Source organism: Corvus kubaryi, unplaced genomic scaffold, assembly GCF_017639235.1.
Source record: "Corvus kubaryi isolate FWS band 111438036 unplaced genomic scaffold, C.kubaryi_AGA036_p1.0 split1-37355, whole genome shotgun sequence".
NCBI classification, from domain to species: domain Eukaryota; kingdom Metazoa; phylum Chordata; class Aves; order Passeriformes; family Corvidae; genus Corvus; species Corvus kubaryi.
In genome coordinates this window covers 3,433,151-3,453,747 of record NW_024582078.1, presented here as the reverse complement: position 1 = coordinate 3,453,747, position 20,597 = coordinate 3,433,151, and the positions used below count along the sequence as shown (strand labels likewise).

Below are 20,597 nucleotides of genomic sequence, written 5' to 3'. Positions count from 1 at the left end.
TTTAAACATCATCTCATCCAACTCCTGTACTATGCTAAAAGCAAAAGCTACTGGAATTCTGTCCTACAATAAATGTGGAAATATTGTTTGAGGATTTCTTTGTAGGTAACACCATCTCAACCCTTTTTTTGGTGTCTTTTAATCCTTTTCTGGCTGTAGCCAAATGATGGCCATCCCTGCCCAGGGCAGGGACTTGGAATGTGTTTTGGGTCTCTTAAAACCCAAACCAGTTTCTGTGATTTTGTGATTGTAGAAGTGTTACAGGAGCATCCACAAAATGATAATCATGGAGTAAGAGCTTCCTCATCCTTCTTTCCACAGCTTTTTTTCCTGTCCACCTCATTTTTCAATTTCCTGTTCCCAATGACTCCTTTAATCACCTCATCATCCAGCTGTAAAAGAAAAGATGGAATTAAGACTGAACTGGAGCTGAGTTTCCCAAGTGTTCATCTCTTTTTTTTTTTATACCCAAAGGCCAAATTTTGAATTCCAGTCTGGTTTGGGATATCAAGGATCATCTCATTCCACCCCCTGCCATGGGCAGGAACACCTTCCACTCCCCCAGGTTGCTCCAAATCCCATCCAACCTGGCCTGGAACATTCCGGGGATGGACATCCCCATGTGAGGACACAGAGCATCCCTCACCCTGCCCTTCCAGAGCTGGTCTCACGTGTGTCTGCAGGGCAATCACTGCAGAACCAGAGAGCCAAGTTTCCCACTTGGTGAGGCCCAGCCTGGTAATAAAACTGCAGTCGGAGTTCCTGTGCTGCCTGCAGGGTTCCCACAGAGCAGTCCTAATGAGCTCGGGGAAGTTATTGCTCTCCTGTCCCTCTCCTGCTCCAGGTTCAACGCCAAAGCTTTTGCCTGTGGGTTTTTCTCTGCCCCAGACCTTCTCTAACCCATCTCGGCCGTGCTCCCTGTTTGACTGGAGTCAATTTAGTGCAGGTAATGGAGTTACTTCTCTTCAGGTCAGTGATGATTTCGCATCCTTGAGTTCCTTGCTTAATTTGCTGAGAAAATTTCTGATTCTGAAGCCCATTTTCAGCATTCCCCCGTTTTCCACGGTGCTGGGACCCCGCTCAGGGCTTGCTGGGCTGGAGCTGGGGCTTCTGCACGTCCCTGCTCTCCTCGGGCTGTGTTTGCTTTGCTTTGAGGGAAGCTCAGCTGCAGGCTCGGCTGCAATCCCTGCATCCAGCTGGATCAGGCTGTGTCCCTGCCTTCCCTCGGACAGGAAAGCAGCAGCTCTCAGGAAAGAGTTAATCCCGGCGAGCCTTTGGGATCCTTTGCTGGGGAGAGGGCTGATCTTTTGTTTGTTTTGAAGCTGCTGGCAGGAAAGTGGGGAGGAGAAAATTACCTAAGTGATAGTGAGGTTGCCACGAACTATATAAAACTGGGAAATCAAAGCGGAGAAACTCCACCTCGCAGTTCTGAACCACAAGCACAACCCCTGAAGAGAAACCCACCCCACAAGTGAGTGAACTCAAAGGCTTGAACTCCAACCAAGCTGCATGAGCTCAGAGCTGCTGCGGGACTGAGAAGCCCGGCGCTGTCCCGGCCGGATCCCGCTGCCCCGGGAGCAGGGAGCGCAGCTCTCGGCAGCTTTCCCAGCCATGCAGTGGGGGCAGCTCCTGTGCATCGCCGCCTGCCTGGTGCAGCTGGCTGGTGAGTATTGATGCCCCAAACCCGCGGGTCACACGAGGCACCGGTGCGTGGGGCAGCTCCTGGGAGCAGCAGCTCGGTGGGGGGAAGATGCTTCTCCGGGAGTTTGGGATTGCAGTTCCACCCAAAAACCCTGCGGTGACATTTTACGGAGCATCAGCAACCCGGCCAGCACGCTCACAGCCATGTGCTGCGGAGAAAACTCGCAGCTGCTCTGAAAAGGACAGGAATCAGGATCTAAACTCCCTACGAAATTCTGGATAACGTGAGGGCATGGGAGTGCAGCAGGCAGAGTGCAGCCGCAGCTCGAGTTGTCTCTCAGCCTGTGCTGGTGTAAATGAGCCATACTCCTGTTTTGTGGTTGGAACTAAACATTTGCTGAAAATCAAATGAATCTCCATAAATATTAAAATCTCCTATTGCAGCTCTTCAAATATTCATCACATGGAGCAATGAATAACAGCACCGAGATTTTCTCGAGGTACTACTTTTTAAAGGGTTATATTTTAGGGAAATATTATCATTTTTGTCCCAAACCCAACAACCATGAGGTAATAAAAAAGGACTAAAAAAGTGAAGCAGCACTCTGTGTGTTGCCTGGTGTGCTGGGACAGGAGCCAGGAGCCTGCGGGTGTCTCCTCAAATGTAATTTTTTCTTACTCACACGAATGTGAGCGACGAGATCCATTGCAGGAATTCGCTGGGTTTTGTTCTCCTGTTCCACAGAGCTCCTTTCATGTTCCCCTGGCTGCCCAGGTAAATGGCTCACCTGAGATGCCAGCTGACTCTCCAGTCTGTGTTAATTTTACAGGAATTGAAAAAACAACCAGTTTTATTTAAGGGAAATGACATTCAGGACTGTGTAGTTGGGCTGAACTGAGCCAGGGTGTGACAAAGGTGTGAGGCAAACCCTGAGTTTCAAACCTTGAGTTCCTTGTACAAAGCAAAAGTGATGGAAAAGTGATAAAAAGCTTGGGTTTTGGAAGGACAAAGCTGCTGGGCAGCAGGCGCTTTAATGCTGCACAATGTCCTTGCACAGCCCCTGCCCAGCACTCCTGCAGGATATTCCTGGCTGGGAGGTGGAGGAGGTTGATTTTTCCTCCAGCAGCTCATCCTTGGGGCTCTGCTTCTTCCTCAGCTCCGTGGGGAATCCCAGAGAATCCATCAAAGGCTCCAGTTGTGCAACTCCCATGGAAATCCCAATTCTGTGGGTTTGGGCTCAAGTTGCTCCTGGCAGCGCTGCTGAGGGTGGGAGCAGCGGCCTCCTCCTACTCCCAGGACACCTTCAGCTAAAGCCACGTGTTTTATGGGAAAAAAACCCCTTGTGCCACACTGGGGCAGGAGTCCTACAAATGCTGCTGTGGATGTGGTGTGGGGAGGATGGAGTCTGGGTTCCAGGATCTGGAGCCAGGAGCAGCCTCGTCCAACCCCACAGGAGCAAATTCCCTGGGAAACCCAACCTCAAAGGCAGCAAATCCCCTGTAAATGCTCATTCTGGCCTTTGCCTGGTTCTTTGGGGTCCTTCCTGAGTTTCAAGGAGCAAGGAAGAGGTTTACACCCATCCCTGGTCTGCAGAGTGGGCTGCTGTTCCCAGACCCTCCCAAACTCCTGGGAGGATGCTGTGAGCAGCTTGTGTTGGAAAATTGGGGATGGATAAACCACACGGAGAGCTGTCCTGTGCTTGGCTCAGAGTGAACATGGAAAAGGGAGTACGGACTGTATCTGTACCCAATGAAAACACTTTATTTCTTTTACTTCGCCGTTTATCTTTCTTTTTGTTTATTTTTCATTCATCTCCCCCAAACTTGATTTTTAGAAAAATCTCTTTTCTTGCCATTTTCCAGCACTCTCTCTTTCCTCCACTCCTTTTGCATCACTTATGGAAGTTCTGAATATTAGGAAAGGAAAAAGAGACTTTAAAACTTCCAGCTGCTCGAGTTTAACATCCTTTAGAGGCTGCTGCTCCAGCCAGGAGAAATCTCAACCCCCGGGAAGGTGCCGGGCTCCCAGGCTGCACGAGAGGCCCCAGTCCCAAGGAAAGCCTTGGAGCGACAGCTGGGCTTTGGTGTGGCAGCTCGGGGGGCTCCCCCAGCCCCCGCCCCCGGCCCCACACCCACATCCTGTCTGGGCGAAGGAAAAGGCGGAGGGAAGGGATTTTTATCAGATATTTCCAGAGGGAAGAGGGCTCCACCCGCTTGAATTCCTGCCACATGGCTGAGAGCTGTGGAGATGGAAAGGCATGAGTAATGCCGGCTGGAGCCCTTGGAGGGGCTGCTGCGGGGAGCCGGGGCTGGCTCCGGCTCCAGGACTCGGCATCCCACGCTTCCACAACTCCTCTCCTGCCTCCCGTGCTTCCAGAACTCCTCTCCTACATCCCAGGGTCCTGCACCCTCCTGTCCTGCATCCCGTGGTTCCATACCCTCCTCTCCTACATCCCAGGGTCCTGCACCCTCCTGTCCTGCATCCCGTGGCTCCCCACCCTCCTCTGCAGCCTCGGGACCGGCAGTGCCCTTGTGCCAGCCCGGGGCATCCCTTTGCCATAGCCCCTGGAGCTCCTGGAGCTCTCAGGGAGCTTGGGAATAAACTCTGTTAAAGACAGAGCTGGAGGAGCTCCCCTGGCCCAGGGTTTGTGTGTCAGCTGCCCAACGAGCCGAAGGTTGAGCACAAGAGCAGAAGGTTGAGCACAAGGTTTGCCAGAGGTTGACAAGAGATCTGAGGCAGGATCAGCACAGGAGCTGCAGGTCCTGCCTGGAGATTCCCAGTGGGATTCACCTCCCCCGGTTTCTTTGCTGTGGGTACAGGATTGGGCTCCAGTGGTGGAAACTTTCCTCCTCTTTCCTGAACCTTTTCCACTGCAGAGCTGTTTTGTGGCCCTGGCTTAGTGCTCAGGGATGGGCCTTGGAGCAAGTTTAACATTTATATCATTGCCTTTTCTTTATTCCATCTAAGATCCTTCCTAAGCCCCGTTATTAAAAGATCTTTAAAAAATAATTTACTTTTTAAACCCAGGTGGGTGAACACAACGGGTGCTGTGAAGTGCAATTTTCTTTCCCATCTCTGTATGGTTTTGCTCCTGCACGTGCTTGCACCGCCAGGTGAAGGTTTCTCCCAGGTTAATAAATAGCTTGGCTTAAACTCTAAACCCTCAATTCTAACAAATTGACGAAGTTTAATAAAGCCATTAAAAATGGATGGTGCAATAAATAACCCTCTTTAGCTGAGCACCACGTGGATTATCCAGCCCACATCTGGATCATTATTTATCTCATGAGCCCAAAGATTTCAAAAACTCATCCATGTTCTGTGGAAGAGCCCCTGCACATGCTCCAGGAAAGGCAAGAAAAAGAAATCCAGAGTGACAGCTCCTCTCCCAAATTACACCAAGCAACAGCCAGGCTTCCGTTTCAATATTCAGTGCTGAAAAGGCTTTGATTAGAAATACCCCTGGTGCTTTACAAACATCTGGAAGAGTTCAGAGGTGCTTGGGTGGCTGTGGCACTCGGGGAGGTCAAGCCCAGGCGCTGCATTGTTCTGCCGATGTGAAGCTTCCTGCTCATGGCCATGAAAACACGGAGCTGTGCGTAAAGCCTGGCTTTAGCTCTGTGCTGCTCGTTATTCTGGGCACGCAGTCCTGCCTCCTGCTTTTGATTTGTTAAAAGTCGTCAGGAAAACGTGGTGATTTAATCAGTTGGAACTGAATTGTCTTGGAGAAGAAGGAACTTCTCTCCCTGAAATAAAAGCTGTGCCAGAACCTGAATTCCAGCTCCAGACACCTGCACCGAGCCCTCAGCAGGGCCCCCCCAGAGCAGCTGCAGCCCAGGATGGGGTGGGATGGGATGGGATGGGATGGGGTGGGATGGGGTGGGATGGGGTGGGATGAATGGGATCTGATGGATGGGATGGGGTGGGATGGGATGGGATGGGATGGGATGGGATGGGCAGCACCAGTGTGGGCAGCCCCACAGGTCCAGTCTGGAGCCCACATTTCCCCTCTGGCCCAGCCTCCCATGGCAGGACCATCGGAGCAGCTCTGCCCCTGCCACCCACGGCCAAAACAAACCCCAGTTACCTCAGGCTTTGCTCTTCACAAACCCTTCAGGCTCTGTGGACCTGACCCATGACGCAGAACAGCTCCTGCCAGGCCCATCCCAGTGCCCAGTCTCACAGTGCCTGGTGCCGTTTCCCCGGCAGCAGGTCCCGCCCAGAGCCGGCGCTGGCGGCTGCTCAGGACCTGCCAGAGCTGCTCCATCTCTCAGGGTGGTTTTGGAGGATGAAGTAACTTTTCTTGGAGCTGGGGCTCCCCTGGGCAGAACTACAAATGAAACAACACATTCTGTATGATTTTCTCTTTAGTGCCTGGATAAGAATCTTAAACACCAAGAGCCCTGGGGTAGAGGCTGACGCTGTTTGTTAAAAGTGGGAATAGATCTTAGGGAGAGAGGAGGTTAAGGAATGGGGAGAAATGCATTTTCACTGACTCACATAGCTCATTTCAGAAGGACAAGCTGCAAGTGTCATCTCTGTAACACAGCAGGAAGCAATATATAAACTTTAGGTTAGAACAGCAAACCACTCTCCAAACATTCTGCTTTACCTCCAAAGATGTTTTCGCTCATGAGTCAGGGCTGATCCCAAGCCAGTGGGAATGTTTCTATTTACTTTGAGATTGTGCCTGCAACTGTAAATCCAACTTATCTATCCTGAGGCACACAAGTGATCTCTTCCAAGGCTTGATTCTTTCCTCCCAGGATTATAAACCCAAACTACTATGAAATCCAGCTTTGTGCAGCTTTGTGCATCCACCAGTGAGCTGAGGATGGGGTGGGTTAGGGTTGGAACGAGCCTGTCCTTCTCCTCCTGAGAGCCCTGGAGCCCCTGCAAGGGCTGCACCAGAGTCTGGTGCTCACCCAGATGAAAAGTTTCATCCCTGAGCCTCTCTCCTGCCAGTTCAGGGCAAGAAAAAGCCAATTTGTAAGAGCAGCTAAACCTTTCCTGCTTTCCCACAGAGGCTCAGGGCTGGGCTGCGGGTTCAGCAGCCCCTAAGAGCTTCCTCTTCCCTCAGGCTGCGCTGCTGGGAGCCCGACAGACACCTCCACACCGGCAGCCACCCCCACACCGGCAGCCACCCCCGCACCGGCAGCCACCCCCACACCGACAGCCACGGGCGTGAGGGCGAGGGACACCAGCGGTGGGACAGCCAGCGGAGCCACCAATGCCACCACAGCCACCAGAGATGCCAGCAGTGCCAAACCTACATCTGGTAACCCCTTCCCTTGTTCCCCCCGTGATTCCCAGTAGTGTTTGTGCTAATAATTAGATTTATTAAGTGCACAGGCCCTGTGCTGCTGCTGGCTGTGGCAAATCAGTGCTGTACCTCAGTCACCGCGATGCCACCAAGCTCAGAGGGTTTAAGCTTTCTCCTGTGTACTTCTCTTTGCATTTCTACCAAGCTCCAGCCACAGTCGGGTCCGTGGCCACCAGCCTCACATCATCAGGGGTCAGTGGGCAGCTGAGCACGAGCCCCCAGCCCAACCCAGCCCCCACATCCCCGCCGGGCACCTCCCTGGAGGCACATGGGAGCTCGGGGGTCCCCACAACCCAGAGCCCCCTGACACAGCCCAGGGACCAGGCAGAAACCTCGGGCTCCGTGGCGGCCGGGACGAACTCTGCAGCCACCTCGGAGCATCCTCCTGTGCCAGCTGCCACCACAGCCCTGCACGCAGCCAGGGACAGCCCCAAGGTGAGGATGGACTGGGTGCCGTGGGCTGGGGGACCACGGGGAGGTTGGATTGTCCCCCAGCCCCCAGCAGGGCACTGATAGCACCCCTATTCTCCTTTCCAGCCTCCCTCCCCTGCCATCACCTGCCACAGTGCCAGGGACGAGGGTGACACTGGAGCCATCTGCCTGCAGCTCAACCAGTCCAGCACCTGCGTGAGTGGCCCGCGCGTCTCCAGGCGGGGAACGTGCAGGGGGACGGGGCTGCGAGGGTCCTGCAGCGGTGGGGGCACCCCGCACTCCTGGGGGGGCTGTTCGGGGTGGGCAGCGCCCATCGGTTGCCCCTCGGGCAGAGCAGCCAAGCTGTGCCAGGCTGGGGCAGGAGGGCACGGTCCCAGGAGGGTCCCAAAGGGGTGCATCCCAAAGGGATCACAGCAGTTCCAGGGGAAATACAACCTCCCCGTTGCATAAATCCTCCCTTTTTTTAGTGATTGAGCTCTGGGGTCAGCCCAGCTTCTAAAGCATCTCCCATCGTGTCTGACAGGAAGCTGCCTTTGTTCTTCTTCTTCCTCTTCCCTGTTGGGAACAAAAGTGCCTTTTTTTGTCTTGCCAAGTGCCTTAGGAAAGAAAACAGGGCACTGCAAGGAGCTGCTCAGTGTCCCCATCAACTCCTGAGGGAATCCCAGGCTCTCTGTGACCGTCCTTGGCCTTGTGCACCAAAAATGAGGCATTTGTAACAGCAGAGGGGGGTCTGCTGTGGGTGCGAGGAAGAAACCTTTCCCACTGGAGGCACGGAGGGTGGATGGTGCTGGGTCTTGCGAGACAGCAACGCCCTGGGTGTGAAATACATATAAAATATATCACTTTGGTTTTGGCACTGAGCCACACTGCTGCCGCTTAGGGTGAGTGAGTCTCACTTGGCTTTCCTCTGCAGATGAGTGGTTAAATGGCATTTAGGCTCGTTCCTGTTTACAGCGACTGCGCTCGAGCAGGAATCCACAGGGAAACTCCTGCGGGAGCCCGTGATTCCGATCTCAGATGCCATCTAGTGGGCTCCGATCCCTTCTGGGCACAGGGTTTGTGCATCCCGCGCATACAGCACACCCAGAGCATCCTACAGAGTCATAGCTCACATACCCCGAACCCTCGCTCCACGTGAAACAACCCAAACACCCCCAATTCCCACTGTGTTTTTTCTGGGAGCTCCCACCCCGCAGCAGAGCCCTGCCCTCAGTAACCCCGGGGTGGGAGCAGGCGGCTCGGGCTGGAGCTGGGAACCAGATAAGAGCAGTCCTAGAGCAGAGCAGCCAGGAGGGACCGTGTGTCCCTCTCTCCTGCTGGCCTTTCCCGAGGCAAATGAGCAATCAGCTGGCACCCGGCGCCGCTAATTGCAAAGGGAAACTCTGACACTCCGATGAGTTCTTTCCACAGCACAGAAAGGAAAATACACACTTGGGTCTCTTGTTCCATCTTGGCCTTCCTCCCCCCGAGCCAAGCTCTATAGAAACAGCTGAAAATGATTTGTTTGTTGTTCTCCCGTGGATGAGTTTCTGCGTTTTCGAGCGCATTTTCGGGGGACGGAGGGACCCGAGCACGGTCCTGGGGCAGCTCCGGGGCAGAGGGAGGAGGGCACAGGACCGTGGGGTTCTCCTCTTGTGCAGCCCCAGTGGTGGGATTCAGCCCCGGGCAGGGGCAGCACAGGGCTCAGGGAAGCTGCCTCTGTCTCTCGGGGTGGGCACGGCCACTGTCCCAGCTGGGAGGGTGTCGGGGAGCCTGATAAGGGTTTTAGCAGCACTGGGCTCTGTCTGCAAGCCTGGCTGTGGCTGAAAATAGCCCCGAGGAGAAAGCCTTTCCTGTCTGAGGCCTGCAAAGCCTGCAGCTCCTCACTCCTCTTCCTCTTCCACCCCAGAGTCAGTTCAGCTCTAAAATGTGAGAAATTTGTGGTTTTTTTACCTAGCCTTTGATCAGCAACCTAGCAAAAACATTGGAGACATTTCCTAAACAGGAAGGCTCAATGCTTCTTTGTTATTTGCCTCCTTTCCCAGCCCCTGCCTGCGACTCTGAAACAATAGGGCTCTTCATTTGTTCCAGCCCAAAAACTGGGGAGACTTGCCATGAGATTCAGATCCTAAATTTAGCTTCGTTTAAATGCCATTTTCAAGAGTTGCTAATAATATCTCCATTTAATTTATTCTCGTTGAGACACGAGAAACGAGCACCTCCACCTCCAAGGTGTTGAGGCTCTGGGCAGTGCTGGAGCGGGAGGGGAGGGTATGACACCCAGCTCAGCTTTGCAGGGCACAGAGGAGACACCAAAACTCACATGGGACAGCACAGCACCTCCACCAGCATGGCTGAGGCAGAGAATTGCTCGGTTTGGTTGTTTAATGTCTGTCCTTTCTGAAAATTTTGCAGGAACACTTTTTAGAGAGGAAGGGATCGGATTTATGGCAAGCACTATGTGAAAATAGAACCTACACTGTGGACTCCTCCTGCGAGATCAAACTCATTCCATCCAGCCTGGACAGGGACTGTTTGCTCCTCATCCTCAGAGGAGAGAAAGGTCAGTGGAAGCGATTCCTTGGCTGTGATCCATGGATAATGACCCTGTTGTGGGCAATGGGACAGGGATTTCTTGTGGGAAGGGCTGTGAGACAGATCCTGGGAGGAGAAACCTCTCTGCAATTCTGCTCTTTCTTCTGGGGTCCTGCTGCATCCCTGGAGCCATGGAACTGCCTCCAGGAGCAACCTTGGCTCCTCTGTGCACATCCGGGCTCTTTGGTCTGCCATGAGCTGCAGAGTGTGTGATTGATACATGGAATGTACGTACCTAATGTGTGTCATGTGTGTCATGTGCTCTCCCGTTTCCAACCTTGCAGATCCTGACAAACTGCTGAACATGCTCCAGAAGTCTCACTGGGAAAAGGTAAATCCCTTAAGCAAATTCAGCTGCAAAACGTGCCTGGCCCAAGTGGCTGCAGAGATGAGAGTTTTACATCAGCTGAGGCTGGGGGAGATGCTGACACTTGGGCCTGCCTCCAGTTTGGAGGTGCCTGAGGAGCATAGAGATCCCTGGCAGTGTCCAAGGCCAGGCTGGACATTGGGGCTTGGAGCAGCCTGGGACAGTGGGAGGTGTCCCTGCCCATGGCAGGGGTGGCACTGGATGAGCTTTAAGGTCCTTTCCAACCCAAACCAGCCTGGGGTTCTGTGGTAGGAGCCAACCACCTGTGAGGCTGTGATGCAGCACAAGAGAACCAACACAACCCATGGGGGCAGAAATGCTTGAACTGGTTCTGTGAAACGCTGCAGCATTTTCTTAGCAAAGGTTTAGACCTCAACAGCAACTCTCAGGATGCAACTGGCACTCGGCTCCTTCCAAGGACCAGGCTGACATAAATGAATTCCTCCTCCCAGCGCTCTGCTGAGGCTGCTGCTGGCTCGTGGGGCTGAGCCCAGGTGTCTCTCAGGGTGTAAATTCAGAGCTGCAGCACACAGAGAGAGCTCAGCCGTGCACACGGGCACTCTAAACCCCGGGGTGTGCTCCAGAGGACAAAAGTTCCCTGTGCCACAGGAGACTCCAGGCTGGGAATGAGGCTGTGAGGACGTGAGGGCTGCCAGGGCTGGGGCAGGGCTGGGGCAGCAAAGCCCAGCTTTGTTTTCGTGCGCTTTCCCAAGGAGGTGAGGAGCAGCATTGTTTGAAGCCTGTGCAGCAGATGCAAATGTTTCCTGTTTGTCCCACTCCCGGCTCTCTTTGGTGTTTGTTTTTTTTTTTCCCCCAGTTTGGAATAGAATCCCTTAAAAAGGAGAGCGCGAGGGGCCGCCGGGACTCTTCTCAGAAGACCCTGATTGCCCTGGTCACATCTGGGCTGCTGCTGGCGTTCCTGGGCCTGGCCGGATATTTCCTGATGAGGCGGCGCAGCTGGAGCCCCGCGGGAGAGAGGCTGGTCAGTGCTTACAGGTGGCAGAGCTGCAGGTAGAGAGGAGCCTGGAGCACAGAGGGGTCTGGGGGGACACAAGGGGCTCTGCAGCCACCCCCGTGTGTGTCCCCAGCTCATGGGACAGCCCAGCCCCGCGTTGGGGCCGAGTCTGGGACAGCCTGGGTGAGGCAAGGGGCAGGGGCACTGCACAGGGCGAGGGGAAACCTCTCCTGCCTTCCAAAACCAGCTCCTGCAGCAGCACCGCCCCTTTCTCGCACGTACTTCAGGTCTAACACTTATTTCTGCTCAGCAGCAAGAACTCATCCAGCAAGAGTCACCCTGCAGAGCCACTGAAACCCTAAGAATCTGTCATTAAAAGTGATGCCCTTTAATTTCCGCTCCTTGTTTGAGTCCCGTGTCTGTACCTGTGCTGTAATAAAGGCTGTTCCTCCCCATCAGCCATGGTAATAAAACATATCCAGAAAGAAAGAGGCAGAAATTTCCTATTTCCATTCTCCCCCATTCTCTCTCCGGGCAGGCTGACCCTGAGGGCTCCTCCCCACCAGTGACTTTTGTGTCCTGGGAGGCCATCAGGGTATTTCCTGATCAGAAAGGAGCTCCCAGAGCACACAGCTGGGAAATGCCTGTGTCAGAGGCAGGGACACTGCCTCCTGTCCCTGATGGAAACCCCTGGCAGTGCCAGTCCTGATTCCAGGCGAGACGTGTCCAGCCCTCCCATGGAAAAGGGGCTGAGTGAACACCAGCCAGGAGAGTGCTGAGGAAATTCCAGCTGGGAATTGCCACCCTGGATCACCAGTGCCCATTCCAAGGCTGCATAACATCTGGGGAGTTCTTGTGAGAGGATGGAGGCAGCTCTGGGTGGCCCTGGACCCTCCAGAGGCAGCTGCTCTTCACGGCAGTAGCATCACCCAGCCCTGCAGAGGTGAAGCTCGGCACCCCTGCTGCACCTGGCAGCAAGCTCTGCACCTCAGAGGAAGGGGAAGGGAAGAAAAAGAGACAATTTCCATCATTTCCATTCAATGGTGCTTCTTGCTTGGCCAAAGTGGCCAGCAGAGGTTCTGTCGCAGCACCAGGTCAGCTCCAAAACCTGGTTAGGAGAAAACACCAAGCCCCAACAGCTTCTCTTTCAGGTGCAGGAGGAAAAGCTGCAGCACCTGGCTGGTTTTCTTCCTCCACATGGGTTCAGGCCCTCTGCTCCCCTTCTTCTGAGCTGTGGCTGTTTGACCCTCCTGCCTGGGGACTGTGGGCAGCCCCTGCCCCCAAACCAGCCGCCCTTTCCCTCCCCTGACTGTGTCCCTTGTGTCCCTGCCCAGGCTGAAGACCCCTATTACACGGAGAACGGCACCCAGGGGAACACGATGCTGATGTCGCCCTCCCAGGAGCCAGCAGAGCTGCAGGAGAAGCCAAACCTCCCAAACCTCAACGGGGGCACCCAGGAGAACGGGACAGGCCAGGCGTCCTCCAAGAACAGCCACTCAGCCCGGCAGCACAGCCCCGCTGACACCGAGATGTGACCGGGCCCAGAGTCCCCACGGGAGCCACCAGGGCAGCGGAGGGACAGGGCAGGGCAGGAGATTTCTGTGGACAGATAGGGAATTGCAGACCTTCTGTAGTGTTATTATTGTCTCTGTGAAGAACTTCAAAATCAGCCTAAAGCACACTGAGGGCCAGAGCTGCCAAAGAACAACTTCTCTGCCTCTGCCTCCTCCTCCTCCTCCCACTGACCACACAAGACACTTTTTTGCAGCTGTTCTGTGCTTTTGTTGTTAGAAGAACATCAGGACAAGTGCGAGTGCCCTTAGCCCTCCGCAGCTTTTAAGCAGAGGCAGAGTCTGACTCCAAGCAGCCCGAATTTCTGGTAGCAATATGTTAGGCTGACTAAAGTAGTTAAGTTGGGATTGCAGTGACAAAAGCCTCTCAGGTTTCAGATAGTTTGGGTTAACAGAGTTGTTTATAATCTCATCTTTATGTTTAAGTGCAGGACTTCTCCCTCTTCTAAGGCCATCAGGCATTTAACCCCCTTCCGGTGCTTTAGGCTCCTGTCCTATTTCCTACTCCAGCAGAATTTGCTGAAGCTCTGTAAAACTTTCCACATGGAATTGAAGGCTCGAATGTCAATAGGCCTCAACCTTGTTTCTTTGTGAATCCTACCAGAACTGTGTCCTGTAGCTGTTTTGGAGGAAAAAACCTTCCCCGGCCTCCTCTTGTCAGGGGCTGGGGGTTTGTGACGAGGCAGAGCCAGCAATTTATCCCTTGAGTGAGATGGAGAACTCTGGATAGGGCTATGGGGCTCTGTGGGAGCTGGCACCTGGGGCAGGAATTTGGGAATGAGAGGTGCCAAAGGGCTCCCAGAAGGATGAGTGGGAGATAAAATCCCAGCTCTGCAGTGGGTGTTCCTCTCCCTGCAGCAGCAGCAAGTACACGAACAAGGAGCAGGATTTTCACTTTGGGAAGCACCAAATCCCAGGAGCAGGAGCAGGAGCAGGTCTGACCTCTCTCTGTGCTGATCCTGCTCCCGAGGGAAGCACTGCTGCAGCCACATCGAGCTCCCAGCAGCTCGGTGGGAGCCAGGGACCCAGGGCAGGTTTGTTCCCCATCCCAAGCACATTTTTAGGGAGCCAAAGCCCTGATTATGCCAGCCCTGTGCTGCTGGTGCCAGACCAGGAGGGGTGGTAGTTCAACACGAACACCAACAGCCACCTCCACACCCAAAATAAGCCCAAAAATGGCCCTTGAAGCTGATCCACCCTCTCACGAGTGAATTCATCCCAACCTTTCCTCAGTGCTGAACACCTGAGGGGAGGGGTTTTTTCTGGTACAGCGTTCAAAGCAATGACAGCAACGTCCGTCACCACCTGGGGCTGGTTTTTTGTGGGGGCAAGAGTCGCTTAAACACAATTAAAATATTCCAGGCTGTTTGCTTTGGTGTGACTTGCTTCTCCCACATCTCACTGTAAATAGTCCCCGTTGAAAAAGAAAAATAATGAAGTGCTAAAAACCGGCTTCTGCGTTGTGTCCTTGGAAAAGCAGCGTGTTTATCCCTCCGGGATGTGTGGCTCTGGCTGCTGCCAGCAGGAGCGGAGGACAACGCCTCACAAAGAGGTTCTTTCCCAGCAGAAATCCCATGACTAAAGGCTCTGGTTTGCTCTGAGCGCATTCCCCCTCTCCTGACAAACACGAGTGGCATGCAGCAGACTATTACACCTCGTTTGTTTGATTCGGTTTTTTGATGTTTGAGACACCCAGTTAAATCCTGGAAAAGTAAGTGAGACTCCAGAGCGTTGTGCAGGGCTGGGGCTGACCTGACAGCAGGGAAGCTGCACCAGGGCAGGCTCAGGGTGGACAGCAGCAGGAATTTCTCTATGGAAAGGGCAGTCAGGCCTTGGCAGGGGCTGCCCAGGGAGGTTTGGAGTGCCCATCCTTGGAGGTGTCCAGGGACGTGGCACTCCGAGCTCTGGGCTGGGGACAAAGTGGGCATCGGGCACAGGGTGGAATCGGTGATCCTGGGGGGATTTTCCAGCCTAAAGGATTCTGTGGGAATGCAGGGAATGCAGCCCTTTAGTGCCTTCTCCCGTGGTGATGCTCGAGCTGCCCTGAAGGCAGGAGCTTTGGGAATGGGGATCTTTCCTGATTCCCTCTCCTCCCTGCGATGTCTGACCCTTCCCAGTGCTGACTGCCTGGCACAGGCACACCAGGAACTGCTCAGGGGACACTGCCCGGCCACTGACTCCTGTTTTGCTGTGTTTTGGGGCAGTCTGACCTCTGGCAGCCCGGCTGGAGGGGGAACAGATGCAGGAAAACGAAATCACTTTCCCAGGGAAAGCTCTTCCAGAGGCTTGATTAGAGCTGGGAGGTGGGACAGGGAGCTGGGGCTGGCTTCTCTCGGGGCAGTTGTTTATCTAATCAGCACTGTATCAAGGGCTGGAGATCTAATCAAACGTCAGGTGCACTTTTCACAGCTCAGGGTATGTCCTAAAGCCAGGCAGGGACAATAAAGTTACAGTCAAGTGCTCTGGCAAAACAAAAGGTTCCTCCAAAGCCTCCAGATTGAGGGAAATGCAGGGAGCAGGCAGCGGAGCAGGGCTGGTGCTGAGCCAGCGGAAAAGGCTGGAAAAGGCTGCACTTCCAGCTCAGGAAGTTTTTTGCCTGCGTGTAAACACAGCCAGGCTCAGCCCTGGCCCGGCCAAAAAGGTTTTTATTATTATTCCTTCCTTATCAGCCCCCTTGCATTCCTTCCTTGCCCCCTCCTCACACCATCCCCTGCAGCCTCACAGCTGCTTTTTGAGCCATTTTGGGGGGTCTGAATCCATTTCAGCTTCCAACAGCAGCCTGATTTCCCATAAATGTGGTTCAAGGTTGATGCAAGTGCTGCTCCCTGGTTCATGAGCTCAGGTTCTGCTCCCACACAATCTTCAGCTGGTGGGGAGCCTCATATTGAAAGGGATGCTCTAGAGGAAAATAATTGGGATGAAAACATCCTCTGGGGAAGGATGGTGGGGAATACAAGGCATTAAATACAAATACAAACACCAACACAAGTACAAATATAAATAATATAAATGTAAGTGCAACACTGCCATTAAATGCCAGGTCCATTTCCCAGCCTGGAACAGAAGCAGGAGCTCTGCCACCCACCCAAGCAGCCCCCAAATCCTTCTGCAGGCTGACATCAAAGATTTTTTCCAGAAATGAAGGAACACCTTCCTGTCTGAACTACCTCAAAATTCTACCGTGAGTTGAAGGTGGCTTACTCTGCGCATTGCTGAAGCCAAACTTATGAAAGCAAGCAAGTTTTAATTAATTCTTATTAACCACATCCCTCGGCTGGATGTTCCATCCCGCTCACAGTAAAACCAGCACACCCCTCCCAGGTGAGCACTGCACCATCACAGCCAAGCAGCCGATGCTGGGGCGGGGGAGAGCAGCTCCTGCCTCTAATTGCTGTCACTAATTTCCCATTCGGTGAAGCGGAGGGAGGTCAGAGCCCCGGTTTCGCGCACGCCGAGAATCCTGCAGGGCTCTGAGGAGGCACATTTGTACTCCAATGCTGCTATCTGCTGGCTGTGCTCTGCCAGAACGTTCAGGACTGGGCTCTAGAGGGCAGCTGGAACTCGGGGAATGGTGCCCAGGCAGAAGCAGCTCCCAAAAAATGGGTCCTGCCCCAGCACAGCGCCCGCGGTGCTGCAACCCAGCCCCGGGCTCAGTGGGACGATGGAATTACGGAAGAATGCTTTGAACAGCGGGCCTTGGAGCCCATATTCCAGGAAAGGCGAACAGCCACAGTGACATTTCTAACGTGGATTTCACATCAATTTCTTCCCCATCCGATTGCTCAGGGCCGGGTCCTGCCAAACTCCTGTGGGAGTTCTCCCATTTTTGCTGCTCCATCCCCTGCAAGGCCACGCAGGATTTTTGGTCTGAGACAGGGAATTCGGTGGCACAGGAGGGCTCTGGTGACATCCAGTGTCCCACCTCAGGGGGCTGATGGAGAAGAAGATGGAGACGCATCAGTGGGGCCAGGACATCCCTGAAATCTGAGCCAGGGATGCAGCAGTGCCCTGGGCTCAGTCCCTCTAAGCGCCAGCTTTGAGCCAGGCTAAACCTCTGTCACCATCAGATTGCCAAAAAGACGTTTCCCAGAGCTGGAAAAGGGTGATGATCAAGCTCATTTCTTTTTTTCCCTCGTCTTCCAGCCATGGTGGAGGACCTGGCAGCGCTGGGTTAATGGTCAGACTTGATCTTAGAGGTCTTTTCCAGCCTTAATACTTCCATGATTCTGTCTTTGCTTTCAAGGTAAAAGAACAGCATCTGTGTAGGGCTTTTCCATGCCAGGAAAAAAAAAAAATTCAGCTCTTTGCATTACAGGCACTTCCCATGTGTTTGGAGCCTTTAATCTTGGCCTTCAGATCCATTTAATTTGCCGCTGTTTTGATTTGTAGTAACAGACGTAAATGAGATTATCCATCCCTCGAGATCGACTTTCGAAGGCAAATGCTGAGGAATTGGGGTCTAAAAACATTTTAATGTGCTGCAAACCCCGAGATGGGCAGAGATCAGGGAGAGCCAGGACTGAGGTCCCAAAGGTCCCAGGCCGTGCCAGCAGGACCGTAGGGTGGTGCAAAGCTGTCCCCGTGTTCCCAGACTCCTCGTTCCTGAAGGACCCACGGGGCAGGAAGAAACACTTTCACAGCATGCAAAGAACATTCTGAGTGCTGTGGGGCTGGAAATTTTCTTTATTAACTTCAAAAAAGACAAGGATGGGTGAGCCTGGGGTGCTGGTTTTGGGTCGGTGTGGAGTCACACGCAGGAATTCCCTTGGGTTAAGATCTTCCTATTGAAAATTCTTTGTGTTTTTCTTCTGGAGGAAAAAAAAACCAAACCGACAAACCACCACAATTTTGAGTAGTTTTGCTATTAATTTTCTAACAGCAACTTCTGGTGTTGGGGAAAATGGGTTCCACTCCTGGTTCCACTGCTCTGACTGCAGAGAAACAAAGGTCTGAAAAGTCCTGTCCCGTTTTGTCCCACATAAGACACAGATGCCCCAAGGGCTCCTACGTAGGATATTCATTCTCAAGTTACTTTTTTTTTATTCCTATAAATTAAGCAGTACATAACCCTTCTGACTCCTAGTTATTTGTTTGCTATTTCTGGTTCTTTTAATTTTTTTTTCCTACATATTTTTTTAATCTTCATGTTTGCATCTTCCTTCTTTCCTTATCTCCTGCTGCCCCAGAGGCTTATTGCTGCTGTGGCAACATGCTAACGTGTTTAGGAATGATAAGACGTCTAATTAATAGTTTAATTAGCAGTACAAGGTCTTAATAGCTTATTAAAGGAAATACATTCAGAAAATTCTTTTCCTCTCCTTGCGCTGGTACAATATAATTTACCAGCAAATGATAAAACAGTTTGAAACGTTCAGATTCTAGAGAGGGAAGTGGGGCTGGGTTGGTGATTTCACGGGGGATTTTGCACTGCTAATGCCATTATTTTGTTGTTGTTGTTTTAAAACAATTTAAGAGATTAACAAAAGCGATTGGGAAGGAGCAGGCAGTGCAGGCAGGAGCCTGAGAGAGGAATTAGACACAACTGCTTTCCCTGTTCGTGCTTATAAACAAGTCCTGGGGAAGGCAAACTTGCTCTTTAAGAGGCTCTGGCTGAAATGTCAGGTCGCGGTCGGAGCCGGGGCAGCGCAGTCTCCTCCCGCTCCTTTGCCACTAAATTACTTTAAAATCATTATTTTAAACATCCTTGGCTCATAAACTCCAGCAGAGTCTGGCCCACCTCTAGACCCTGTGGCTGGCTCTTGCTCTCGGCAGTGAGAGCCGCAGCGGTGAGAAATCCTGCGGTGAGAAATCCTGCTGGGACTGAGCCGAGGGAAACCAGTGCGCGCCGCCGCAGCTCGGATTCCCCGGGCCGCCGTGTTTTTCCTCTGACCCACACAAAGATTTCTTTCTAAATTTATCACAGCGTTCATCGGCAGTCCCACTTAGTGCAGATTAGGAGGCTGGGCAGGCAGGGTCCATCGGAATGAGGGCAGGGGAGCCTGGAAAACCACGCGGGGCAGGTGCAGCCGCATCCCCGCTCCCCCAGATTCGCCGCTCCCCCAGATCCCCTGGTGCACAGGATCCCTCCCGGCGGCCGGAATGCTGCTCACCATGGCAGCGCCCCACCTCCCGGCTGGGTCCAGGGAGGTTTTGCCGGTCCCTGGAGGCCCCAGCGCTGGCACCGCTGGGGAATTTCCACTGGGCTGCGGAATTCTGGCGGCGCTGCGCAGGGCGCGGAGGTGAAGCAGCACTTGGGGAAGGCTGGAGCGGGGCTTTGTGCAGCACCCCCGAGCAGCTGAGCATCCGTCCGCCTCCCCAGAGCTCTCGCGTCCCCCCGGTCTATACCTGCACATCCTGCCCACCTTTGCGGTGGGCGGCCGGGGGACCGGAGCTGTGGGTTTGTGCCCCGAGAAGCCCCGCGGTGGGGACACAGACGGGTGCTGCCGTGGGTGCCGGCTGATTCTAGCTGCGCACTTTGCAGAGATGAAGCCCTGCCCAGGGAGTCTGAGCCGTGTTTGGAATCACGCAGGGAAATTATGCCGTTCCGAGGATGGCATAATTGGGAGAACGCTTGACTAGCGCAATTTTCTTGTGTGCCCGTCAGCAAATCACTTAATGTGTGCTGTGCCAGGTTTCCCAGCCGTTAAATGGGGAATGATTATCCCACTGCTTCCTAAGAGGGAGTGAGGATAATACCCACTAATGACTGTGGAGGTCCTGGAAGGTGGTCCTGGAGATGTGCAGTGGCACACGCAGGGGCTGCAGCCCTGCAAGGAACACGCAGCACTTCAAGCCCGACAGTCAGGCATTTATTTCTCCTCATGCTGCTTTTTTTTTTTTTTTTTTTAATTGAGGAAAATCCCGAAATAGATTCGTGTGTTTGTGCCGGCTTTTCAAAGACTTCGCTGTCATCCCCTGGGATGGGACATCCCAGCTCCGATGGGGAAGAAGAGGAAAATGCCGGGGGAAGGCAGCTCGGGGTGGGTCTGGAGCGCACTCCTCACTCCTCCTCCGCTCCCCCGGGCCGGCCCCGGGATCTCGCTGCCTCCTGGGAACTGTAGTCGCTGCGGGGTGACCTTGGCCCCGCCGCCGCCGCCTCCTCTGCGAGGGATCCCGGAGGGCCGGGGGGCCCCGCCGCCTCCACCGCCCCCGGCCCGCCCCAGCTCGAAGCGGCCCCCCGGCACCGGGCCCGGGCCGGGGATGCTGCGCCAGGCGAGTACCGCGGGCGCGGAGCGGGGGGATCGGGGCCGCCGGGGCCGGGCACGGCTCGAGCGCAGTCCGCGCTCATCCCGCGCACATCGCGCTGTATCTCCGCGCACATCGCGCGCACATCGCGCTGTATCTCCGCGCTCATCCCGCGCACATCGCGCTGCATCCCCGCGCACATCGCGCGCACATCGCGCTGCATTTCCGAGCACATACCGCGCACATCGCGCTGTATCCCCGCTGCATCCCCGCGCACATCCCGCCGCTCCGCGCGCATCCCGCCGCAGCCCCGCCGCCGCCCCACGCACATCCCTGCGCACCTCCCGCCGCATCCCCGCGCACATCCCCGCGCACATCCTGCTGAATCCCCGCGCACATCCTGCTGAACCCGCGCCGCCGCCCCGCGCACATCCCCGCGCACATCCCGCGCACATCCAGCGCACCTCCCGCGCACATCCCCGCGCACATCCCCGCGCACATCCCGCGCACATCCCCGCGCACATCCTGCTGAATCCCCGCGCACATCC

At 54.2% G+C, this 20,597-nt stretch overlaps 2 protein-coding genes across 5 annotated transcripts in view; one reads left to right on the top strand and one right to left on the bottom strand.

Annotated features, from left to right (window-relative positions):
* The first annotated feature begins 814 nt into the window (after positions 1-814).
* CD34 (CD34 molecule) lies at positions 815-14,316 on the top strand. Of its 4 annotated transcripts, none has more exons than XM_042013634.1 (9): positions 815-969; positions 1,427-1,663; positions 6,723-6,920; positions 7,111-7,400; positions 7,503-7,592; positions 9,792-9,939; positions 10,256-10,302; positions 11,156-11,320; positions 12,628-14,316. In XM_042013634.1, exons 2-9 carry the CDS (start codon positions 1,612-1,614, stop codon positions 12,826-12,828), a joined length of 1,191 nt encoding a protein of 396 aa, XP_041869568.1. In that variant the 5' UTR covers positions 815-969; positions 1,427-1,611; the 3' UTR covers positions 12,829-14,316. The 4 variants fall into 4 exon arrangements, with proteins under 4 accessions (XP_041869568.1, XP_041869567.1, XP_041869569.1 ...); XM_042013633.1 differs by having other exon boundaries at positions 1,323-1,663; XM_042013635.1 differs by lacking the exons at positions 815-969; positions 12,628-14,316 and adding an exon at positions 11,604-11,782 and having other exon boundaries at positions 1,024-1,663.
* A 5,335-nt stretch (positions 14,317-19,651) lies between these two features.
* LOC121657688 overlaps positions 19,652-20,597 on the bottom strand; it is a 1,109-nt gene continuing 163 nt past the window's right edge. The window contains 4 exon segments of the mRNA XM_042013674.1: positions 19,652-19,889; positions 19,891-20,014; positions 20,050-20,306; positions 20,308-20,597. The exon segment at positions 20,308-20,597 is cut by the window's right edge and continues 163 nt beyond it. Coding sequence (XP_041869608.1) covers positions 19,865-19,889; positions 19,891-20,014; positions 20,050-20,306; positions 20,308-20,597 — 696 coding nt within the window. The 3' untranslated portion in view covers positions 19,652-19,864.

Coding starts and splice junctions, on each gene's coding strand:
- CD34 (XM_042013634.1), top strand. CDS start 1,612: ATGCAGTGGGGGCAGCTCCTGTGCATCGCCGCCTGCCTGGTGCAGCTG. Junction 1,664..6,722: donor CTGCCTGGTGCAGCTGGCTG/GTGAGTATTGAT, acceptor CTCTTCCCTCAG/GCTGCGCTGCTGGGAGCCCG. Junction 6,921..7,110: donor CAGTGCCAAACCTACATCTG/GTAACCCCTTCC, acceptor ATTTCTACCAAG/CTCCAGCCACAGTCGGGTCC.